The following is a 24,410-nucleotide window of genomic DNA, read 5'->3' on the forward strand; positions in this document are numbered from 1 at the left end:
AATCAGATCTCTGTTCCTGTAACTACAAATAGATAATCATAAACAGAGTGAATTTATTTTTTTTAGAAATACTGTAGTGGAGGATTATTCCATTCATTGATTCAAATGTCAAAATAATCATATCAAGGTGGTCAGTGAAGCATCACTTCTGTTGATTTATGACTGAGTCAGTACCCAGGAGCTGGAGCTTATTTTCTGCTGATGCAAATATTGTAGGTGAATACACACACACACACACACACGCAACTCATGGATGCATTCACACACAGTGGAATTGTCATTATCTGGATCCCAGTTTTCTGGCTTTTTGACTACTGTATACGGATATTCAAATTTCACAATCTCCACCCCATTAGTGGGAGTTTTTCATGTCCAGTTAATGGAGGTTAGCCTCCATTATACCTAAAGTCGCTGCATGATTTGACAGCAGAGGACACTTTTACCAAACAGCTCTCATATTTAATTTAATATACAGAAAGTACATTGGTGCATTCCTATTAAAACATGATTACAGGTATTTTTAGTACTGTACATGGTCGTTTAAAACAAATACCACAATAACAAATTGGCAAAAAAAATTCTTTTAATCTTTTACTTGATTATCTGGATTTTCAACTATCCAGACATCCAGAGGTACCAATTTGTCCAGAAATCGAGGTCACACTGTACATAGAAAACATATTGATGAAGTACAACTGACTTTTCTGTGGAGAGCCCCTTTGGCTCCCCGGAGCTTATCCGGCTGATATGTATGTATTAGACCATGGCATCGGTCAATTCAATGAAGTTCTAGCCTATTAGCAACTACGAGCCAAAACCTGGCCCCCTCAGAGAGGCACGAGGAGCAATGGCCAATAGAAACCCCATGTGGTTGGAGCATTCTATGTCTCCCATCTACCAGGTTAGGCACCCAGGAAGGTAAGCGTCCCAAAACAAACTACAGCCATTTAAAAATTGTGACCAAAAGCCGAACTAGCAAGCCGAACTCCACAAACCAAAACCAACCAAACAAGCATGACATCACCATCGCCCATTGTGCCACTGTCTGAGCAGCTCCCCCTCCCCTCCCGCCACTGTCTGAGCAGCTCCCCCTCCCCTCCCGCCACTGTCTGAGCAGCTCCCCCTCCCCTCCCGCCACTGTCTGAGCAGCTCCCCCTCCCCTCCCGCCACTGTCTGAGCAGCTCCCCCTCCCCTCCCGCCACTGTCTGAGCAGCTCCCCCTCCCCTCCCGCCACTGTCTGAGCAGCTCCCCCTCCCCTCCCGCCACTGTCTGAGCAGCTCCCCCTCCCGCCACTGTCTGAGCAGCTCCCCCTCCCCTTCCGCCACTGTCTGAGCAGCTCCCCCTCCCCTCCCGCCACTGTCTGAGCAGCTCCCCCCCCCCTTCTGCCACTGTCTTAGCAGCGCTTTCCCCCCCCCCCCCAGGAGGAGAAAGGGGGGTGCCCCAGACCTCCCCCACCAGCTTTCCAACCCCAGTTCTGAAGCTGATGTGTTGAGTGGCAGTCGTTCGATTCTGGCTGCAATCTTTAAGCAGTGCTGTGCCCTGCGGTGTTGTGACCTTTGTGGTGGTGTGCAAGCCAGGTGTATTTTGCGAAGTACTGGGGCTGCCTGCACCTAGGGTAACCTTCCCTAGGTGCAGGCCCTGTACCTTCCCTAGCCCTTTAAGTACTGCCCTTACGGTTTGGGGTTACCTACCACAAACTGTTCGGGAACTACCTTTGTAGGGTTATTTTGTTTTTCAGTGATTGCCAGCCCTTGGGGTCAGCTGGGGTTTTTCTTGCCACTGTTTGACCTTGGGTAGGAGGTACTATTGTTGCTGGCAGGGGCACATGGTACTGTGCAGCTGTCTTAGAATACGCATAGTGGCCGGTTCTGTTCCTCCTGCTAACGTTGTGCTATGCGGGGGTTTTATTTTTCCTTTCTTTTGTTTGCCTGGTGTAGCTACATGACCACTTGTGTTGTTTTGATGGCTCTCCACTAGGCCCCCCATGATTGTACATATCTCAGGGGTTCAGCTTTTGTTTGTTTGGTAGTTCTGGGATAACCGGTTAGCATGCAGTACCTTGACTGCGTACCTTAACAGTCAGCCTAAGGGCTGTGCTAAGGGAAAACCCCTTTTCCTGCGATAATGAAAACCCCATTAAGGCTCATTGGTCCGATGGATGCATCCTCTGAGTCCCATCTCGCATTGTGCGAGTTTAAAGGTTGCCCTGTCCCCTTGTCTCAGGGTGACACTCACTGTCTTTGCCTCTGCCATGTTGCCTGTTGGGTCAATGGTACCTTTGACCCAGGGTCCTATGAGTGGTGTTCCTTGTTTGTACTCCAATTCACCCAGTCCACTGATATTGATATTCGGGTTATCTTGAGGTTATCTTGAGATGATTTCTGGGCTTAGCATCCCTGCAACCTTTTCCTCGACCAGGCTTTCTTTTTATGACACCCCCAGGAAGCAGCCTGTAGCAGCTGTCTAACTCACAGGTACCTATTTACTACTAGGTGAACAGGTGCATCAGGGTGAAAGAGAGACTGCCCATTTGTTTCTACCTTCACAGGGGATTGAACCCGGAACCTCAGGACTACGAATCCCGAGCACTGTCCACTCAGCTGTCAGGCCCCCTACAGGTGAAGGCAGCTTCAGCATTGCATGCAAGGTTTAGGTTGCTGCAACGTGCTAGGTTGGTTGCCTTTCCGGATGCCCTGAGGCTGCCCCGCTTTGGTTATTGGGTCCCGGACTAGGGGGCGTTAGTCGCCTTGACTTTGGTTATGTCCATGCCCCCTTGTCCTAGCCCCTTCTTTTGTTCGTCCTGCTCCCCCGCGCGCCCCCCATCTTTCCCTTTTGCCGGCTCCCAAACGTCTGAGGGTTTTGGAGTCAGGGCAGGTAGTGAGACGGTGATGGTTTAGATGGTGGTGAGACTCAGGCGGTTTCCGGTTTGGCGGCGGAGGCATTCGAGCCTGTTCCTCCTGCTGGGGTTTTTCGGTCGGACCAACGGATCCCCTTCTTCCCTGCTTCTCTGGTGGATTCTGCCTTTTCTCCAGAGGCAGAGGGTTTGGAGGACGGCTCTGCCTGGGGTCCTGCCATGGAGGATCCTGAGGCTGGGGTGGAATTGATTTGGGGGACTTGTGCCTCATTTGACCCCACTTGGGTGTTGGATCCCTCAACACGGGGCTTGTTGTTGCAGGGAAAGTTTTTTTTTTCACCCCCCCTTTCCCTGTATGAATTTTATATGGGTTCGACTACTCCCCTGGTTAGGTTGCGGGTTCCCTTGAGTCCTTCGGTTCCCTCTTTCCAGAAGTTTAAGGCTTCCTGCATGCCGCCTAAGGAGGTTTGGGAGGCTATTGCGTTGTACCTCCTGCGAGACCCGGATTTCACATCGATAATGGAGCCTTCTTCATTTGAGTTTGATTCCACTTTTCCTTACTGGGTGCCGGAGTCTTCCTGGTTGGCAGACTGCCTTTTCTTTTCGTTGGGGGTGTGGCATGCATTCTGTTGGACCCACACGCTTGAATGATGGGAAACTACTATGGTGGTTCAGGTTTAGCTGGGGGTGAGTTTGAGCACCTCAATACGTGCTTGTTTGCCCCCCCTGTTCTTCCTCGAGACGTCGGCCAGGTACAGCTTTCCTCCCTTTCGATGTCTTTGGTGGCTGAGAAGTTACGCACCTGTGGGCATTTGGCTTCGGTCTTGCGCTAATTTTCCCTGCTTGAGCTGTCTTCAGATTGGCTCGAGGAGGATGTGGAGGCGCTGAGTTCCGGACCTACTTCCGTTGTGCTTGCCTCAGCATTTCGGGCATCGGCTGCCAAGTTGAAGTTGTTTGCGCCGATTTTAAAGGAAGTGGTGTGTCTATTCTTTGCTTTTCACCTCGCGTGCTGACTGATAGTAATTGCTCACTAACTCTTCGGAATCTGCTTTGGTCCTGGCTTAGATTTTCATCCCCTTTTTGTCCATTGCTGTTTGCAGAGTCTGCGGTTGTTCAGTATCTGCAGGCGGCTTCATCCAGTTGTCGTCCCATGTCAGACTTGTTGATTCTCCGTTGAGCCAACAGCATCTGATCGATGCAGTGCTCGCTCTGTATGTTGTTCTGCTTCTCGTAAGGGTCGTCGGCCCTTTTGCAGTTCTCCGCATTGACAAGGCGATGAGGGGGGGGAGGGAAGGCTCGTCCTGTTTGCCCATGCCTGGTCCCACAATTCGTGGGCATTTCGGGTCATTTCTTCTGGCCTCCGGTGGTGTTGGGTAGCTCCTCCTCCTTCAGGGGGCTTGGGGCAGGCCTCTTCTGTGCTCTGTCAAGTCATCCTGGAGTGGGTACGCTTGGGCATGGCCGAAAAGTCGATGTCCCTCAGGTGGGTTTCTCGCCTGTTTCCAGTGCCGAAACAGGACTGTGCGGATCTGATGTTCATTCTAGACTTGTCCTGTCTGAACCCCTGGGTCTTTTGCCACTCCTTTCAGATGACACCTCTGTCCCAAGTCCGGCTTCTTTTGGAGCCGGGTGCTTGGATGGTGTCTCTTGATCTCTGGGACACTTATTGGCACGTCGAGGCATCGCCCAAACATTGGTGCCCTTTCCCGACGGTGAGGCCGTAGGGGTCAATGCCTTTCGGCAGGACTGGTAGAGATGGGTGTCTTGTACCTCCTCTTCCCAATCCAGCTGTTGCTTTGGGTTCTGCTCGGTTGGAGACTACTAGTGGAGAGTAGTCCTTTTGTCCCCTTGGTGGCCAGTCCAGCTTTGGTATCAAGTGCTGCTTGATTGGTGTCCAAACCCAGGGATCTTTTCGCGGCTATGTCTCTTTCAGCAGATTGGTCCGGTCCGGTACGTGGCTGGTTTGATCATCATCTCCGATCTTCGCGTTTGGTCTTTCTGATGTGGTTATCACCACTCGTGTGGTGATCAGGTGGCTTCATTGATGGTATCCCACTGAATGTTTTGTCTTGGTGACAGCATGAAGTTTCTTGGCAATCCTTTCGTCACTTTTTGTCTCTTCATAGGTTGTCTCGATTTCTGATCGTGTTGTTTTGTCCTTTCTCTCATGGCTGTTTCAAGACCGTCATTTTATGCCGAAGACTGTCAACTCGTATCGTGCAGTGCTGGCGGAGCCGCTTCAGCTTGCGTTCGGGGTGGATGTCACTTCTGCTTCGTATCGCAAGCTTTCTCACCCATTGTTTCACATCAAGCTTGCTCTTACGCCACCTGAGCCGTCCTGGTCGTTGGACCGGGTGCTCTCTTTTCTCTCTTCATCTCAGTTTGTGGAAGCCCTTTCAGTTCAGGATTGTTTTTCTAAGGCTCTTTTTTTTCATTTGTTAGCATTGGCCTCTTGGGGTCAGGTCGGGAAGCTTCATGCTCTCCTCTGGTGCAGGGATTTCTGCTCTTTTGGTCCTGGTGGAAGGTCTGTTCGTTTGCAGCTGTCTCCTGCTTTTCTGACAAAGAATGAGTCTGCTGCTTTCCAGAGAGGTCTTTGGGATTGTTGATGCTTGGTTGGTTTGGTCAGGGGGTGCATCATGTGTTGTGTTCCAGTTGCAGCTCTTCGGCATTAATTGCGTGTTACTTGCTTCATCTTCGGTGGCTTAGTTACTTGCGTGTTACTTTTACTTCAGTTTCGGTGGCTGGGGACGAGATTTGGATGGAAAGTCTCCTTTCTTCCCTGTTCCAGGGCGCGGGTCTCCCAGATCATCCACAGTGTTATTCAGTCCAGCCAGCCTGCAGTCTATCCCCATGGCCACGGTGTTCATAAATTCGCGGCTTTGGCTGCTGTTTTTGGTAACATGTCTTGGGCTGACATTCGAGCACGAGGTTTTTGGTGGTCAAACAGGGTCCTCGCCACATAGTACCTTGTTAATGTTCCTGGTCCCTCTCGGGTGTATGTAGTCTTGAGTCTCAGGTTGCCACCAATTGTCTCGACTTCGAGTTGAGGTGAAAGTGGCAACCCGGGTAAATCCCTCTTTTTCTTATCTTAAGTTAGGTAGCTCCTCGGAGCTGAAGGGGCTCTCCACAGAAAACCAGCGTTCAATGTTATGAAACGCCTTTTTCTGGGCGAGCCCCGTAGGCTCCCCGGTAACCCTCCCTTCCTCCCTCCAGTCAACGTTTTTCACGTTTTTGATATTCAGCTTCTGAACTGGGGTTAGTCAGCTGGAGGGGGTCTGGGGCTTCCCCTATTCCCCCCTCCTAGGGAGGGGAAAGCTGTGCTGAAAGTGGTGCAACGGCAATGGTGACGTCATGCTTGTTTTTGGTTTGGGGAGTTCTGCTTGCTAGTTCGGCTTGCGGTCGCAATTTTTAACCAGCTGTAGTTTGTTTTGGGATGCCTACCTTTCTGGGTGCCTAACCCGGTAGATGGCAGACATAGAATGCTTCCAACCACATGGGGGTTTCTATAGGTCATTGCTTCTCATACCTCTCTGAGTGGGGCCAGATTCTGGCTCGTGGTCCCCGGTAGGCCAGAACTCCATTGAATTAACTGATGACACGGTCTAATACATACATATTAGCCCGGGTAGCCTCTGGGACTCACCCAGAAAATGGCATTTCATTACTGTACATTCAATGCTGTTTTTTTTTAGTTTTTTTAACTATTTACTAAACTGAGGATATAAACGGTGAATCTTATTGTCTTAATATTGTGTATCTGTACTTCCATAAGGTAAAGCTGACACCATCCACAAAGCAGATCTTCGTCTCACTGATATCTCAAACATGTTGGGCACTGACTGGGTTGCTCTTGCTCATGAACTTGAAATCAGTGATTCAGACATCAACATTATCAAGTCACAGTATCCAGATAATGCTCCTCAGCAAGCCATTGTTATGCTCAGACTTTGGATGCAAACATCTGGGAATAAGGTAGGAAATAAACTATATTGAGACAATGAAGAATAGAAATCACTTCTAACTTTGGTTAAACATTTACAGTTTTTGCTATATTAAAGAGAAGAATATTTTTGTTGTTGTTTGGATGAGCTTTGCATTCAATCAGTGCAGTCATTAAACTTCCCATTGTTGTTCATGGCTCAGATATCAATATATTTTGCACATCACTTATTTCATTTGGAGCAATATATTGTCTTAATTATCCAAGCTATGAAGTTATAATATTAATATTTTTTAAGCTATTGATGTTTCCCTAATTTTCAGTCAATTTATATAAATTTCATATTTTTCCTGTGTAACTAGTTACATGAACACCATGTGATAGGGAATATGAAAAAGGATATTTTCTGGAATGACTTGATGGTCATGAGTGGTGTGATATCAAAGACGGCGTGATTGCAATGCGTGATTAGAATACTAAAATGGAGGGGGCCATGGGTTCTAGAAGCACCAGGAGCTTTTACTTCAGATCAGCAACTAGAATGCCTAATCAGAAAATAAGAGGGGAGACGAGAGCAGCCCTTGTCATTACAAGGGATAAAAAGGGGGTATTGAAGAAGAGTTATGAAACTCCAAGACAAGATCGGATTTAGTCACACTTCATTCGCACTGAATGAAGTGTGAAAAGTCATGTATAATTTTGATGCTTTATAAGCATAAAACATCAGGTGTCACTGATGATTAAAGGTCAGGTGTAGCGGAGTATTGCTTATAAAAGTTCAGGTGTCACTGATGAATATAAAATATAAGGTGTCACTAATGATTGATGAGTAAAGATGGTCAGCAGTAACTGAATATTGATGGTTATAAGTTGTTAGGTGTCACTGATGACTGGTGAACATGAAAGGTCAGGTGTCACAGATGAGCATGGATAGATCAGGTGTCAATGATCAGCATGAAAGGTCAAGTGTCACAGATGAGCAGGAAGGGTCATGTGGCATTGATTTATGAACATGAAAAGTCACTGACAATTGATGGGCATGAAAGGTCAGGTGTCATGGATGATTGATGAAAATGAAAGGTCAGGTGCCACTGATAATTGATGAGCATGAAAGGTCAGATGTCGCTGACAATTGAGGAATGTGGAATGTCAGAAATTACGCAAATAGTGATGAGCCATTATGACGCAAAATTTGTGCACTATATACCTGTAGGTGCAACATATTTCTTGTTTATATAATTGAACAATAATATAACTCTGTCTCTCTAAAAATAGGCAAATGGAAATACACTTGAGAAGGGCCTGCGAAAGATCCGACGTGATGATATTGTGAATCAGTGCATATTCAATGTAGAGTTGGTCACAGATGACATTGAAAGAGCAATGGCTAAAGCTCATCTGGATCAGTCTGGATTTGAAACCTTCAAAGAGGAGCTTGGTCCTTCACGGGATACTACGCTCAACCGAGATGTGTCTTTAGATGTGTCATATGATGAGCAAGACATGATGAAAGTAAGTAAAATATGACTTAGTTGAAAAGAATACTTTTGATATGGTTTTGCCGTTTGTGTTTGTTAACCTTGGACATTAATATCTCTGTAATGTTTAGTGTTTCTCAGGTGAGCATGTTAAAAAATGCTTTTGTTAATTGTTTATAGCATAAAAAATTGCCAGTGCCAGGGCATGCAAGTGTCAAAACCCATCAACTTGCAAGTGCATGAAAAGTTATGAGTAAACACTACCATACTAGCCAGCAACCAGAGGATATTAATAGTTCTGAATATAATGTATGACCAGAGTTTGTGAAAATATAACCTGTAATGTCTAGGCAGACAGTAGGCAGCTGGAAAAGGAGTCTAGAGGAAAAGCCCAGAGAAGACAAAGAAGGGAACTATCAGGAGAAAGTGCCTCGCCTTTAAGACCATATAGCAGTTGGAAGGGATCAGGATAAGGAGTTGGGATGAGATGGGGGAGGGGGGAAAGGAATAGTGCTAACCACTTTGATGGTCAGGAACTGAATGCTGAACTGCACGAAGCGAGACCGTTGCTCTACTGTCCAGCTCATGTGATTGGGTGAGGAGACAAAGAGAAGGTAATCACAAAACAGTGTGTTGTGTAAAATTATTATGCAAGCAAAAATTACCACAGTGAGGGGCTAAAAATGGAATATAGAGAGAACCTAGGAAACAAATGTGAATAATCAGCAGCCATAACAACACACTAACTAGGAGGAAGCTGGAACCACAGGTCATGGTAATCCACTGGAACAGTATACCAATAGTGGAATGCAAGAATAGTTGTGAACCTCATAGGCAACTCTGCTTTGGCCAAGTAGTTTGCATCGCTTCTCTGTTTACGTCTCCATTCTCCTCCCTTCTTTTTTCTGGAAGGGGAAGAGAACCAAGCTCTGGCTGCAGCTGAAACTTTCTTTCATCTTTGTTAAGTTTGTTAGGGATAGTCTGGGATACCAGGACAATTTCCCCCTCTTTCCAAAGTCAGCCTTATTGCGTCTGAGCTATTGGCCTTCTACAGTTTCCTTTATGCTCATGTTCTTTTCTGTATGACCGTCTTAGTCTGGTGTTGGAGAGGTCTCATGTTTTTCTCTGAGAGTTTGAGTGGCTTCTCAACTCCCTGTATCTCCGCTTTCCTCTTCTAGCCCTTCAAGGTTCAATTTTATGGTGCCCTTTCCTCTGTTGCTGAATTTATTTGCCAACAGCACTGACCATACTGGTCAGCACAGTACTCTGAGGGACTGAGCGCTTCACGGTTGATGGACCGGATTTTATTTTGTTGATTATTTCACATTGGGTTCTGTTAGTCAGGAAATTGTAGATCCATCTGCTTATTTTTCTGGTAATTACTTTAGAAAGCATTTTGTGTGCAATAACATCATGGTCACATTTATCGAAGGCTTTTGCAAAATCTATGTTAATTACATGAGTGTTTTGCTTGTCTTCCATGGCATCTAAGGCCATGCCATAGTGGTCCAGCAACTGTGATAGCAAGAACACCCTGTTCTGAAACCATGTTGTCCAGGGTTATGGAGAGGCTGTGATTCCATGTGTTTTGTGATCCTACTTCTTAGCACTATTTCAAAGATTGTTTTATGATGTGTGAGGTTAGTGCTACCAGTCTGTAATTTTTTGCCACTGCCTTATTTCCTCCTTTATGGAGTGGTGCTATCTCTGCTGTTTTTAGTATGTCAGGGATAACACCAGTATCTAGGCTCTGTCTCCAAAGAATGTGAAGGAAAATGCAGAATAGAACCAGTGAAGAGCAGGGGTGCCATAGGCACAATCAGAGAACACTGTATAAATATCAGAGGTCCGTGGTTGTTCAACATCCTTCCAGCAAGCATAAAAAATATTGCGGGAACAACCGTTGACATCTTCAAGAGAAAACTAGATAGTTTTCTTCAAGGAGTGCTGAACCAACCGGGCTGTGGTGGATATGTGGGCCTGCGGGCCACTCCAAGCAACAGCCTGGTGGACCACTCTCTCAAAAGTCAAGCCTGGCCTCGGGCCGGGCTTGGGGAATAGAAGAATCCCCAGAAACACCCATCAAGCAGGTATGATGCAGGACCTGCAATAGTAATTTTTTTACAGTTCTTGATGAAGATAGAGTTCCAAGATTCAGGGCCTAGTGCAGAGTGTATAGGCATACTGTCTATGGCTTCTTTAATCCATTGGGGATAGGGGTGACAAGGCTTGACAATGCCTTGGTCATAGGGTTTTGCCCACCTCACAGCCCTAGTGGATTTTCTCATGCTTTAGATGTCTCTTATCTTGCCCTACATTATATGCTTGAAGGAAGTTGAATTTCTCTTCCTGGGCATAGTCAGTAGGGGTCGTCTTTGAGGATTTTTCAAATTCTTTGACTGGTGTGGGTTAAGATTCAATTCCAGAGCATGGTTAATGTGGCTGGCCCTTCTTCTTTTTTAAAGCGTTGGTTACTGTGTCCCCTTTTGCCATATATGGGCTTTAGTTACTTGGATTGATGGATCTTTTCTCTTGGAAATGTTTTATATTTATTTAATAAATTTCAGTTGATGTTTCCAAAGTAGAATAATAATTAACATTCCATGGTAAACAAAAGGAATGCCATCATGGTGCTAACTGTGAAGGCATCATAATGAAAGTGATTAGATGGCTGCAGTGTGTGTGTGTTGAGGGTGTTTCTCTGAGTATTACAGTGAGCAGGTCCCTCATTGGTGGTGAGTCAAGTTCTCCACTGTCTCCCATGCCTAATTTACTTCATAAGACCTTTTACAAAGATCCTTGTCATGGTGGGAAACAGGGTTGACAAGAGCCTGAATGAAAGCTAATGAAGTTGTGTGTGGTTTGTTAACATGCTACTCCTGGAGTAAATAACTTGATACTAGTATATATACTTTCCAGTTAATAGAGTTCAATTAATATGATTATTTTTTATGTATACAGTACCACTAAAAAACACGAGAAAGTAAAAGCTAGCAAGTTATTGTACCTATATCATTAAGCTTCGTGTATATGTGTTAAATTTAAAAATAAATACAAATAATTGAGGTGCATGATTTAAAAAAAAAAGCTCAAAGTGCTTTTGAAGAGCTAGAGTTTCTTATGGTAAAAGAAAAATAGGTTAAAATGACAATTTGGAGGTAAAGATAGTGGCTGTAACTCGTTATATATTAACCCATCACAATGGTCACAACCCTTGTTATTTGATGTGCATGATCAGTCTTTTATTATAATTTATTGTTTAGTAATTCAAATTTTTCATACCCAACAACATTTTTGCATGTTATGTATACAGTACAGTGGGACTTCAATTAACCACTTATCTATGTATCAGTTTTCCTGGGTTAACTACCAGTAAACAAATTTGGGTAATTGATCAGATTACTAAACATAATCCTGGTGAATTGGTAACAGTACCAACCTTGTCTTTGTTAACCAGCTCATCTCGACGGCATATATCCGACTCAGCAGTACCAGCCACTTTGGAAAATTGAAGTCACTCTGTATTTAAAGATGTGTGTGCAATTCATAATGCTTTTAATAATTAACATTAATAGCATTGAATCACACAAAGCTTACAGCAAATTGATCAGTCTTCTAAATAGTAATAGAAATTCACTAGCTAAGCTAATGTCAATCCCTGGAGTATATTGTGATTGTTATTAAGTTCCTTGTAATAATGTTGCCTTACCAGTGTTGCTCTTGCATGCTTGCTTATTCCAGTGCCTTAAGGAAATGCGGGTGAGTGCAAAGTTACACACTCTGATGATAAATGTTTCTTCTTGTTACTTTTGACAGTGAAATACATTTATTTGATTTTAGTAAATATTATTTTCTCTATCTTATTTTTTGTCTGTGTATTGTATTGCATACAGTATTGAAGTTGAATTATCATGTACTGTATTCAGTAACCTATGTAATGGAATTTAAAATTCTATCACATAGGATACCCAAGCTTTTAGTTGTCTTTGTTTTACCTAGTTTTGTCATTTATTCTTTAACCTTCGGGTAAAGGGTTGGGGGAAGGAGGGAAATCCCACAACTTTTAATAATGAATATGGTACTGCCATGTGAAGTATAAATTAAACATTTTAATATGAACCAAGTGATGGTGTATAAGAGTTGTCAATTCATAAAGGAAAATGGGTGAACTTCTTTCCATGCCTTGACAGGTAAATTATTCAATAGCTCAAAATTACTTTTTTTTTTTTATGTCAAGAAACTGAACAGGCTATGGATACAGTTTTGAATCTGTTCACATTGGGAAGCCTTCCCTGTCAAAGAATAGTTGGAGTCCTTCTCTACTGGTCTTGGCTTCGAATCGTAGGTTTGGGAAAATGTTGTGGAGCTTGTTTATATGGCCATTCTCACCAGCTATAGTGAAGGAAGGAAATGCTATAGTTGAGAACTTCTAATCCAAAGGTTGACCTATTGTAGCACTTACATGATGAATGTTATATATGTGGCTTCTCAAGTGAGCTGTAACTTAGTCAAAATGACCTCTGAGCACATATTTGCTTTGTATCAGGAAAGTAAAACAAAGTTAACTGAAAACCAAAACACTGGGCTAGAGATTGAATCACTGAAACAACTGTTGAACAAAAGTGGGCACCCATTTGCTGAAGCTAAAGAAAATGTGAAATTCCAGTCAATATTTGTGAGTGAAGATCATTTTAAGTAAACAAAATATGGGATGAACAAATTCCCATTAAATATTAATACAGATGTCTTGAGAGGAATAAGGAAATGAATAAAACTCTTGATATTAATAAAGCATCAGAATGTGTCATAGTGCTGAAGAATTAAACAAGTTTCTCTAGAAAATGACAAAATATCCTTTAGGGAAATAGATGCTAATATTAATATACATAATATATAAATTACTTCAGAGAATCATGAGAGAATGATAAAATACCCATGTCGAGTTAAAAAAAAATCAAAAGGAGCATGCTGTATCTACAGTTCTTTCCGATTTAAAATGCTTATGCATTAGCATCATGTAAATCATTATAAAATACAGTACTGTATATGAATGATGGTATTCATTGGGGACAATGATGGATTGTTTTATTTTTTATTTAAAGAACTGATAAATTTAATTTACAAATTTAACTGGGCTTATTACCTAATCTTAAGTTATTATCTAAACTTTAGTGATTATCTATATATTAGGTAATCACTTAAGATTACAAACATTTAGTATATTAATTTATAAAAACATTATGAATGTCAGTAACTTAACATTTGATCATTACTTTATTGTTATCAATTATATGCTGTATAATAATAAATAACAGTGCCTACTTTGAAATCATGCTAAGGAAGTTAAATAAATTTAAATAGTTTTGTTTACAATTTATCATGAAGTGATACATAATAAAAGACAAGAAACATAATAAATAGCTTAATTTAAAGTAGAAAATCAATAAATGTTTCCTGGGGCCTGACAGCTGAGTGGACACTGCTTCGGATTCGTAGTTCTGAGGTTCCGGGTTCAATCCCCAGTGGAGGCAGAAACAAATGGGCAGAGTTTCTTTCGCCCTGATGCCCCTGTTACCTAGCAGTAAATAGGTACCTGGGAGTTAAATAGCTGCTACAGGCTGCTTCCTGGGGGGTTGTAACAAAACAGGAGGCTTGGTCTAGGACCGGGTCGCAGGGATGCTAAGTCCCAAAATCATCTCAAGATAACCTCAAGAATAAGACACAGTATATACAATTTGAAAGATAACCAACATAAACTAAAAATAATAAAATTAAAAATTTTTGCACAGACCATGCATTTGGGGGCTAGTCTATCTCACAATTACCTTGAAAACACAACTCACGTAACACAGCACATCAATAAACAGGAAAAGGTACAAAGGCCTACTACAAAATGGCTTCCAGAAATACAAAAAATTAGAGTTATGAAGAGAGCCTAGAGGTGTTAAATATAACAAAACTAGTAGAAGATAGAAGAAAGAGGGGATATAACTACCACTTACAAAGTAATAACAGGTATTGACTAAATTGACAGAGGAATTCCTGAAACCAGTAATCTTAAGAACAAGAGGTCGTAAGTTCAAGCTAAGGAAACAAAGATGCCGAAAAAGTATTAGAAAGTTTTCTTTTGCACACGGAATGGTAGACGGTTGGAACAAGTTAAGTGAGAAAGTGGAGGAGACCAAAACTATTAGTAATTTGAAAGTGTTATATGACAAAGAATGCTGGGAAGATGGGACATAATGAGTGTAGCTCTTGTCCAGTAACTACACTTAAGTATTTATATACCTGATCTCATCAGGATTTAAAATACTAAGCAAGAAGCCCTCACTTTGTGACAGTTAAATATTATCCAGCTGGAGGTACAGATATTCCTGTTTTTTTACTGTCTAGTTATTTTCTTCTATTCCATAGACCTGCTGCACCATTTTATACATTTATTATTAAGTTGTATTTTCTTACTCAATTTGATAGTTTTTGCAAAGTTTGGGTGGCAAAGGATAAATGTGTATCTGGAAGTGAGTTTATGCTGTTTGCTGGACGCGTAATTCCCTTCAAATAAAAGGGTGTTATTGATTTGTGAATTATTTTTTTAAGTATAGGTGTGGACATTGTGCCAAGCAGGAGATTGCAATGAATGTGAGAGTAGATGTGTGTGGATTGAACACTTTCTCTATTACAATTTAGCTTTCCAAGGTCAGCATTTTACAGGTTCAATGTTTTATATCCATACAAGCTGATATGTGTAGTATCAGCTTGTATGTAGTTTTAAAATGTCATAATAAAGAGTACTGGGTAGACGGGACACCATGAGCATAGCTCCCATCTTGTACCTACACTTGGGTAAATACCTGGGTATACTGACATTGCCCCAATATGCATAATCCTGCAGGAATGCTCCAAAAATGTGTCTGCAGCAATATTGTGTACAGGGTATAATAAACTTTATGGAAAATACATAATCCATGTCTAGGGACTCTGTAGGATCTTGTGTTTCCTTGCCTCATGTTTGCCACTACTGTCCATTCCATACCCGTGGTTCCATTGCACATATACTTCCCAATGTTATTTCCTCAATTTAAGCCATTTAATATTTCAAGGTTATATAAAGCTTTATTTATGTCTACAGGAAGCAGAAAGTGCAGAGGAAGAGGAGGAAAATCAAAGAGCATACCAGGGTAACTATAAAGATTTTGCTCCCTGTTGTTTTTTTATTTTTTTTAAGGTTTTTAAACTTTTGTAATTTTTTATTGTAGTTTTGCTGTAGCATTTTATTATTATTATCTAGACCATCTAGTTTATATATGAAGTCTAAGCTTGGAAAGTTGTCAGAAATTTAATATATATATATATATATATATATATATATATATATATATATATATATATATATATATATATATATATATATATATATATATATATATATATATATATATATATATATATACATATATATATATATATATATATATATTATATATATATATATATATATATGTCGTACCTAATAGCCAGAACGCACTTCTCAGCCTACTATTCAAGGCCCGATTTGCCTAATAAGCCAAGTTTTCATGAATTAATGTTTTTTCGTCTACCTAACCTACCTAACCTAACCTAACCTAGCTTTTTTTGGCTACCTAACCTAACCTTACCTATAAATATAGGTTAGGTTAGGTTAGGTAGGGTTGGTTAGGTTCGGTCATATATCTACGTTAATTTTAACTCCAATAAAATAAAATTGACCTCATACATAGAGAAAAGGGTTGCTTTATCATTTCATAAGAAAAAAATTATAGTAAATATATTAATTCAGGAAAACTTGGCTTACTAGGCAAATCTGGCCTTGAATAGTAGGCTGAGAAGTGAGTTCTGGCTACTAGGTACGACATATATATATATATATATATATATATATATATATATATATATATATATATATATATATATATATAATATATACATATATACATATATACATATACATATATATATATATACATATATATACATATATATACATACATATATATATATATATACATACATATATATATAAAATAAAATAAAATTGGCTTTTATATTGTACCAAAGCAGACTTTGTTTCCCCCCCTCACTTCAGTAGAGTTGGTCATGAGCAGTGGAGAGCATTGATCATTTTATTTATGTTATAATTGTAGTGATAATTTTCTATTGTAGATCCCTTTAGTGAGCCAAGATTATAAGTGGTTTTATTAAGCCTGCCTTGCTTCTTTGGTATGTAATTTAGGAAAGGTCCTAACTGAAGTGGGTCTCCTGTTTAATGATATTTTAATAATCAAAAATTTTCATTCATATTCAAAAAACTTGGTGAGCAAAAATATGTTGTCTGAAAGCCTGACAGTCAAAATTCATCTAAAATCTGTAATTTGTCTTGTATATTTTCAAAGGAATTTTATGCTAATTGAATAATGTTCATTGCATTTCTAAAGTTATGGCATCTCCTAGACTACTACCTCTTGAGCCTGAACCCCAGGAGGAGCTTGGGAGTATAAAGCCCCAGATAATCACACTTTTAATTTGATATTAATTGGCACTGCTGCTGGGGTTTAAAAACATTAGTTTTACCTCCACTTCCACATAAACCTGGAATTGATTGTTGTCTTTAATTCCTTACATAATATTATTCCCAATGATAATCTGCACAGTACATTAAAAAGACATACAGAACAGCTAAATTTAAGGGTCATTACACACAATCCATATACTTTGAATTTTTTAAATTCGGTACTGTACTATGATGCAGATTCCTGTAATATCTCTTGTGTATTGACTGATAATGTAATTTCAAAGAACCACCATTATGTATAGTTGTGCACTGTACCTGGTTCTCAATTTAAATTGTCCTAGCAAATTTGATGTGAAGTCTGAAATATTGTTATTTATATATTGTATCTTAATGTCATTGTATTAAGAAAGGCTAGATGTATGTACAAATGCTCATTTCATCTTTAAATTCTGGTTCTCTGCTCTCAGGTTCGTTATTGCTGAGGTTTATAAAGTCTGATATGGTTATTGCATTATGCATTAGGTAATATAGAGGTGGTAGGATATGTGTGGGGAGGGTTTTTTTTTTTTGTGTGTGTGTTTTGTGTGTGACATTCTCAGAGTCATCAAAACAAAATAAATAAATAAATAAATATATATATATATATATATATATATATATATATATATATATATATATATATATATATATATATATATATATATATATATATATATAATATTTATATTTATTTATTTTACGTAATGGCGTTCCTAATTGCCAGAACGCACTTCATGGTCTAGTATGCAAGGCCTTATTGCATAATAAGCAGAGTAATTTCCGTTATTTAAAAACAATGTTTACAATAGGTTTACTTGAATTAATACTGCTATATTAATTTAACATTTCCGCCGGATGATGACACTCTCAGAGTCATCAAAACAATACACGCAGTTCTGGGCATGACGTCAATACCATCATCCATTCATTTTTGCTTACTCTTATTATTCAGTATTAACATTGTGAGTGAAAAAGTTTAAAATTGGATTGTGTGGTCACCGGCAATGTCTGACCTACCTTCCGGTGCGATGCGGGTAGCCAGCCGGCCCAGCCAAAGTGTTAAGAACATGAATTACTGACTTAGTTAGGTTAGTTTAGTTTAGGTTAGATTAAGTAGGTTAGGTTAGGTTTGGTCATATTTCTACGTTACTTTTAACTCGTATTAAAAAAATAATGAAATTATATACAGTATAATATAATGGAAAGCTTTATCATTTCATAAGAAAATTTTGTTAGTAAAATGTATAACTATAGGAAAACTTGGTTTATTAGGCAACATTGGTCTTGCATAGTAGGCCAAGTAGTGCATTCTTGCTATTAGGTACAATATATATATGTATGTGTAATGTTGTACCTAGTAGCCAGAAAGCAATACATGGCCTACTATGCAAAGCCCAATTTGCCTACTAAGCCAAGTTTTCCCTGAAGTTATTATATATTTTTCAAAAATTTTTCTTATGAAATGATAAAGCAATCCATTTCAATATGTATGAGTTTATTTGATTTAATTTGAATTAAAACTAACGTAAATATATGATCGAACCTACCCTACCTAACCTTACCTAACCTACTCTATCTTAACCTAACCTAAACTAACTTGACTAAGTCAATAATTTATGTTCTTAATATAATAAACAATAATAATTCAAATAAACCCTTTGGAAATTTTTGTTGGAAAATCAAGAAAATTATTTAGCCTATTAGGCAAATCGGGTCTTGCATAGTAGGCCGAGAAGTGCATTTTGGCTACTAAGTATGATTTACAGATATATATATATATATAATATATATATATATATATATATATATATATATATATATATATATATATATATATATATATATATATATATATATATATATATATATATATATATATATATATAGTTATTAATATTAGTGTTTAGTGAGAAACCACAAGGTCTCCTCTGAATACTTTTTATTTTCTTCTCCGAGGCTATGGGTCCCCACATTGGCACCAGAGGTGGTACCCTCACAATGTCGTACCTAGTAGCCAGAACGCACTTCTCAGCCTACTATGCAAGGCCCGATTTGCCTAATAAGCCAAGTTTTTATGAATTAATTGTTTTTCGACTACCTAACCTACCTAACCTAACCTAACTTTTTCGGCTACCTAACCTAGCCTAACCTATAAAGATAGGCTAGGTTAGGTTAGGTAGGGTTGGTTAGGTTCGGTCATATATCTTCGTTAATTTTAACTCCAATAAAAGAAAATTGACCTCATACATAATGAAATGGGTAGCTTTATCATTCCATAAGAAAAAAATTTGAGAAAAAATATTTATTCAGGAAAACTTGGCCTATTAGGCAAATCGGGCCATCCGAGAAGTGCGTTCTGGCTACTAGGTCATCCGAGAAGTGCGTTCTGGCTACTAGGTACGACATATATATATATATATAATATATATATATATATATATATATATATATATATATATATATATATATATATATATATATATATATATATATTATTATTATTAAATATGACCGAAAAAGTAAGATTAATAATTCTAACACGAATTTTCTCAATCTTTCGTACATTACGCTTCACTGTTGGAGGTAAATAAAAAATCACTTCTCCAAAATTCATTTTTATTTCTAGTCTGACGCGACACGGGCGCGTTTCGTAAAACTTATTACATTTTCAAAGACTTCACAAATACACAACTGATTAGAACTTGCGTTTCCCTGATTTTATATCTACATTTGAGTGAGGTGGGAAGGGTGATGTGGCATTACATTTGAGTGAGGTGGGAAGGGTGATGTGGCATTACATTTGAGTGAGGTGGGAAGGGTGATGTGGCATTACATTTGAGTGAGGTGGGAAGGGTGATGTGGCATTAACACAAGACAGAACACTAGGGGATATTAATAGGGTATTAAAAGTATCAACACAAGACAGAACAGAAACAATGGGTATTGAATAGAAGTGTTTGTAGAAAGCCTATTGGTCCATATTTCTTGATGCTTCTATATTGGAGCGGAGTCTTGAGGTGGGTAGAATATAGTTGTGCAATAATTGGCTGTTGATTGCTGGTGTTGACTTCTTGATGTGTAGTGCCTCGCAAACGTCAAGCCGCCTGCTATCGCTGTATCTATCGATGATTTCTGTGTTGTTTACTAGGATTTCTCTGGCGATGGTTTGGTTATGGGAAGAGATTATATGTTCCTTAATGGAGCCCTGTTGTTTATGCATCGTTAAACGCCTAGAAAGAGATGTTGTTGTCTTGCCTATATACTGGGTTTTTTGGAGCTTACAGTCCCCAAGTGGGCATTTGAAGGCATAGACGACGTTAGTCTCTTTTAAAGCGTTCTGTTTTGTGTCTGGAGAGTTTCTCATGAGTAGGCTGGCCGTTTTTCTGGTTTTATAGTAAATCGTCAGTTGTATCCTCTGATTTTTGTCTGTAGGGATAACGTTTCTATTAACAATATCTTTCAGGACCCTTTCCTCTGTTTTATGAGCTGTGGAAAAGAAGTTCCTGTAAAATAGTCTAATAGGGGGTATAGGTGTTGTGTTAGTCTCCGTTGTCTCCGAAGAGACAACTAACACAACACCTATACCCCCTATTAGACTATTTTACAGGAACTTCTTTTCCACAGCTCATAAAACAGAGGAAAGGGTCCTGAAAGATATTGTTAATAGAAACGTTATCCCTACAGACAAAAATCAGAGGATACAACTGACGATTTACTATAAAACCAGAAAAACGGCTAGCCTACTCATGAGAAACTCTCCAGACACAAAACAGAACGCTTTAAAAGAGACTAACGTCGTCTATGCCTTCAAATGGCCACTTGGGGACTGTAAGCTCCAAAAAACCCAGTATATAGGCAAGACAACAACATCTCTTTCTAGGCGTTTAACGATGCATAAACAACAGGGCTCCATTAAGGAACATATAATCTCTTCCCATAACCAAACCATCGCCAGAGAAATCCTAGTAAACAACACAGAAATCATCGATAGATACAGCGATAGCAGGCGGCTTGACGTTTGCGAGGCACTACACATCAAGAAGTCAACACCAGCAATCAACAGCCAATTATTGCACAACTATATTCTACCCACCTCAAGACTCCGCTCCAATATAGAAGCATCAAGAAATATGGACCAATAGGCTTTCTACAAACACTTCTATTCAATACCCATTGTTTCTGTTCTGTCTTGTGTTGATACTTTTAATACCCTATTAATATCCCCTAGTGTTCTGTCTTGTGTTAATGCCACATCACCCTTCCCACCTCACTCAAATGTAATGCCACATCACCCTTCCCACCTCACTCAAATGTAATGCCACATCACCCTTCCCACCTCACTCAAATGTAGATATAAAATCAGGGAAACGCAAGTTCTAATCAGTTGTGTATTTGTGAAGTCTTTGAAAATGTAATAAGTTTTACGAAACGCGCCCGTGTCGCGTCAGACTAGAAATAAAAATGAATTTTGGAGAAGTGATTTTTGATTTACCTCCAACAGTGAAGCGTAATGTACGAAAGATTGAGAAAATTCGTGTTAGAATTATTAATCTTACTTTTTCGGTCATATTTAATAATATATGTCTACAGGAAAGACTGCTACCAAAATATACTAATATATATATATATATATATATATATATATATATATATATATATATATATAATATATATATGTCGTACCTAGTAGCCAGAACGCACTTCTCGGCCTACTATGCAAGGCCCGATTTGCCTAATAAGCCAAGTTTTCATGAAATAATATTTTTTCGACTACCTAACCTACCTAACCTAACCTAACCTAACCTAACTTTTTCTGCTACCTAACCTAACCTAACCTATAGAGATAGGTTAGGTTAGGTTAGGTAGGGTTGGTTAGGTTCGGTCATATATCTACGTTAATTTTAACTCCAATAAAAAATAATTGACCTCATACATAATGAAATGGGTAGCTTTATCATTTCATAAGAAAAAAATTAGAGAAAATATATTAATTCAGGAAAACTTGGCTTATTAGGCAAATCGGGCCTTGCATAGTGGGCTGAGAAGTGCGTTCTGGCTACTAGGTACGACATATATATATATATATATAATTTTTTTACTTCTTGATAGTTTATAAAACGGAATGGGAATTTGATTTGTATGGAGTGTTTCACTTGTTTATTCTCAAACTCGGGCAAATGAATTATTTCTGTGGGGGAGCCCCGTCATCTCCCTGAAGCTATCCGAACTGATGTGTGCTATATTAGTTTTTGGGGATCATCAGTCACAGGAGTTCTTATGCTTACCTGCAACCACAAGCCAGAACCTGGTTCCCTCAGAGAGCCACAGGGACCAATGGCCTATGAGCACTCTAAATTTAAAGTACTGCATGTCATAAATGCCATCGACCGGGAAGGACACCCAGAAAGGCAAGTGAAACAAAACAGACCACAACCTGGTGAAAATTGTGACCTACATCTGAACATAGCAAAAGAACTCCCCCCAGGAAGAAATCAAACAAGCAACATTTCATCCAACTAGCACTCCTGTGTGTTATTGGGGGGGGGGGGGATGGAGCCAGCAGCCCAACACTCTGGTTCTCCATTTCTTGAACTGATGTGCGGGCAGTCAGCTCAGTCACCTCTGGCTTCAATTTCCTGTTCCGGATTTTTCCCTGTGTGGTTGTATCAGCTGTGTGTGTGGTGTGGTGGCCAGGTGTCTTAGTGTACAGGAGCAGCATGCACCTAGGGTTAACTTCCCTGGTGCTTTCGGGAATCACTCCCATTTGAGGACTACCCCTAGGGCGAAGACGAACACCTTTCCATCTTGCCCTGGGTGGGGAGTGTTATTGTCTGCGCACTGTGGCTGGCGCGGCTTACACACACAGCAGCCGACGATTCTCTCTGACTGTCAGTTTTTGTTGTGTGTCTTCGGGGTTTTGTTTTTCTTTTCTAGCATTTTCACTTTTTGTTACTGGAGGTGGTTTGCCTAGCTACTTATTAGGCAAGCCTAAGTTGTGTTGGTCGTCCTCCTCTGTTGCCTCCGAGGTTTCACGGTTGCTACTGGTAGTCAGTTTGCCTGTTGAGAGACAGGGTTCTACCAGCTTAGCTAGCCCAGTGCCTGAGCTTCCCGTCGCTCTTACTCACCTTACGGGACCTGGAAAACCCTAGTGGGCTTGGGGGGGTACCATGGATGTGTCTTCAGAGTCCTCTCTCACCTTATAGGAGGTTGAAGGTTGTTCGTTGCCCCTGCCTCGGGGAGAAGATCTTCCGTACTGCCTCCATCATGCTGCCTGTTGGGTCGGTAACACCTACGGGCCAGAGTCTTGGGGGACTTGTTCTCCACTTGTACTTCAGATTTCTCCTTCCTTGTCTGGTAATCTCGGGATCACATGCCGGCTGCATTGCATGCTCAATTCTCCTTATTGCAACGCACTAGGTTGGTTGCCCGGTTAGAGGACCCGAAGTGTCCCCGCTTAGGTTTCGGGACCAGAATTTGGGGGTGTTGGTGGCTTTGACCTTGGTTCTGTTCATGATCCCCTCTTCCTTCCCAGGTGGGCATGGTTTGCCCTGCTACTCCCTCCCTGCTTCTAGCGCCCAAACGTCTGAGGGTTTGGGAGTTGGGAGGAGGTTTAGTTCTGGATGAGGCTCGGGTGGCTTCGGGGGCTACCCCTTCTGATTCGGGCACAGAGGGGGTTAGCTCAGAACTTCTGAGTCAACCCCAGCAGACTTCCTTCTTAGAAGCTTTTCCCTTGGACTCCATCTTTTCTTCAGGAGTGGTGGGCATGGATGAGGGCTCTGCCCTGGGGCCTTTGTCAGGGGTTCTCGGGGCTCGGGGGTAGTCCACTTGGAGCTCTTGGGCTCCTTTTGACCCTGCTTCAGCCCTTGTGTCCTTTGGGCAGGTGCTGTTGCTGCAGGAGGGGGATTTTCATCCCCTCCTTCCCTTTCTGAATGAGTATTCCTGTATTTACTGGCATGGTTTACTCACCCTTGTCACACATGCATATTTTGCTTGAATGTTTTGGACTGTACTGGAAAAAAACAAAAAACAAAAATTAATAATACGACTTTTTCTTAAAGTTCGTCATACATTTATTGTATGGTATTTCACAGTGTTTTTGGTATCCCTGCTCTTACCTCCTCTCTGATCAGTGGTTTCGTTGGTTATAATTTTGGGCAAGTGTTTGCTAAACAGATTGCGATGCTTGGATTTTGAATGTAATGTTTTGTGTTACCGCGACTGGCGACCAGGGTGGCGCACTGGTCACACTATTCCACAGCTGTGGTTTGTTATCATCCACTCTTTGAATATATCGGCCGGGCGGTTGAAAGTTTATCATTCCTTTCCTGCTTTTTGGGGCACTTTTAATTTCATTGATGTACCATAGTTCTTACCGCTAACTCAGTCGTTCATTTCTGTGTGACATGTCTCAGGTGTGGGTTATGTTTGCTATAACATGGGTCGGGAGGTACGTAAATTGGTGTGTGCTTCCTTCATCACTGCCAGTGTGTCATCTGTGGTTTTTGGTAAGTTTGTACTCGCTTTGTTGTACTTTTCTAGTTGTGCTTTATGGGG

General features: G+C 40.5%; 1 protein-coding gene across 31 annotated transcripts in view; it reads left to right on the forward strand.

The window, feature by feature from the left end:
* LOC123756928 (ankyrin-2) overlaps positions 1-24,410 on the forward strand; it is a 982,618-nt gene that overhangs the window by 832,700 nt on the left and 125,508 nt on the right. For all 31 annotated transcript variants that reach the window (XM_069329388.1, XM_069329393.1, XM_069329412.1 and 28 more), the window contains 3 exons: positions 6,624-6,823; positions 8,067-8,303; positions 15,399-15,447. In XM_069329388.1, the coding sequence (XP_069185489.1) occupies positions 6,624-6,823; positions 8,067-8,303; positions 15,399-15,447 (486 nt within the window). The remainder of the gene's footprint in view (positions 1-6,623; positions 6,824-8,066; positions 8,304-15,398; positions 15,448-24,410) is intronic.

This window comes from Procambarus clarkii, chromosome 22, assembly GCF_040958095.1.
Source record: "Procambarus clarkii isolate CNS0578487 chromosome 22, FALCON_Pclarkii_2.0, whole genome shotgun sequence".
In the NCBI taxonomy this organism is placed as follows: Eukaryota; Metazoa; Arthropoda; class Malacostraca; order Decapoda; family Cambaridae; genus Procambarus; species Procambarus clarkii.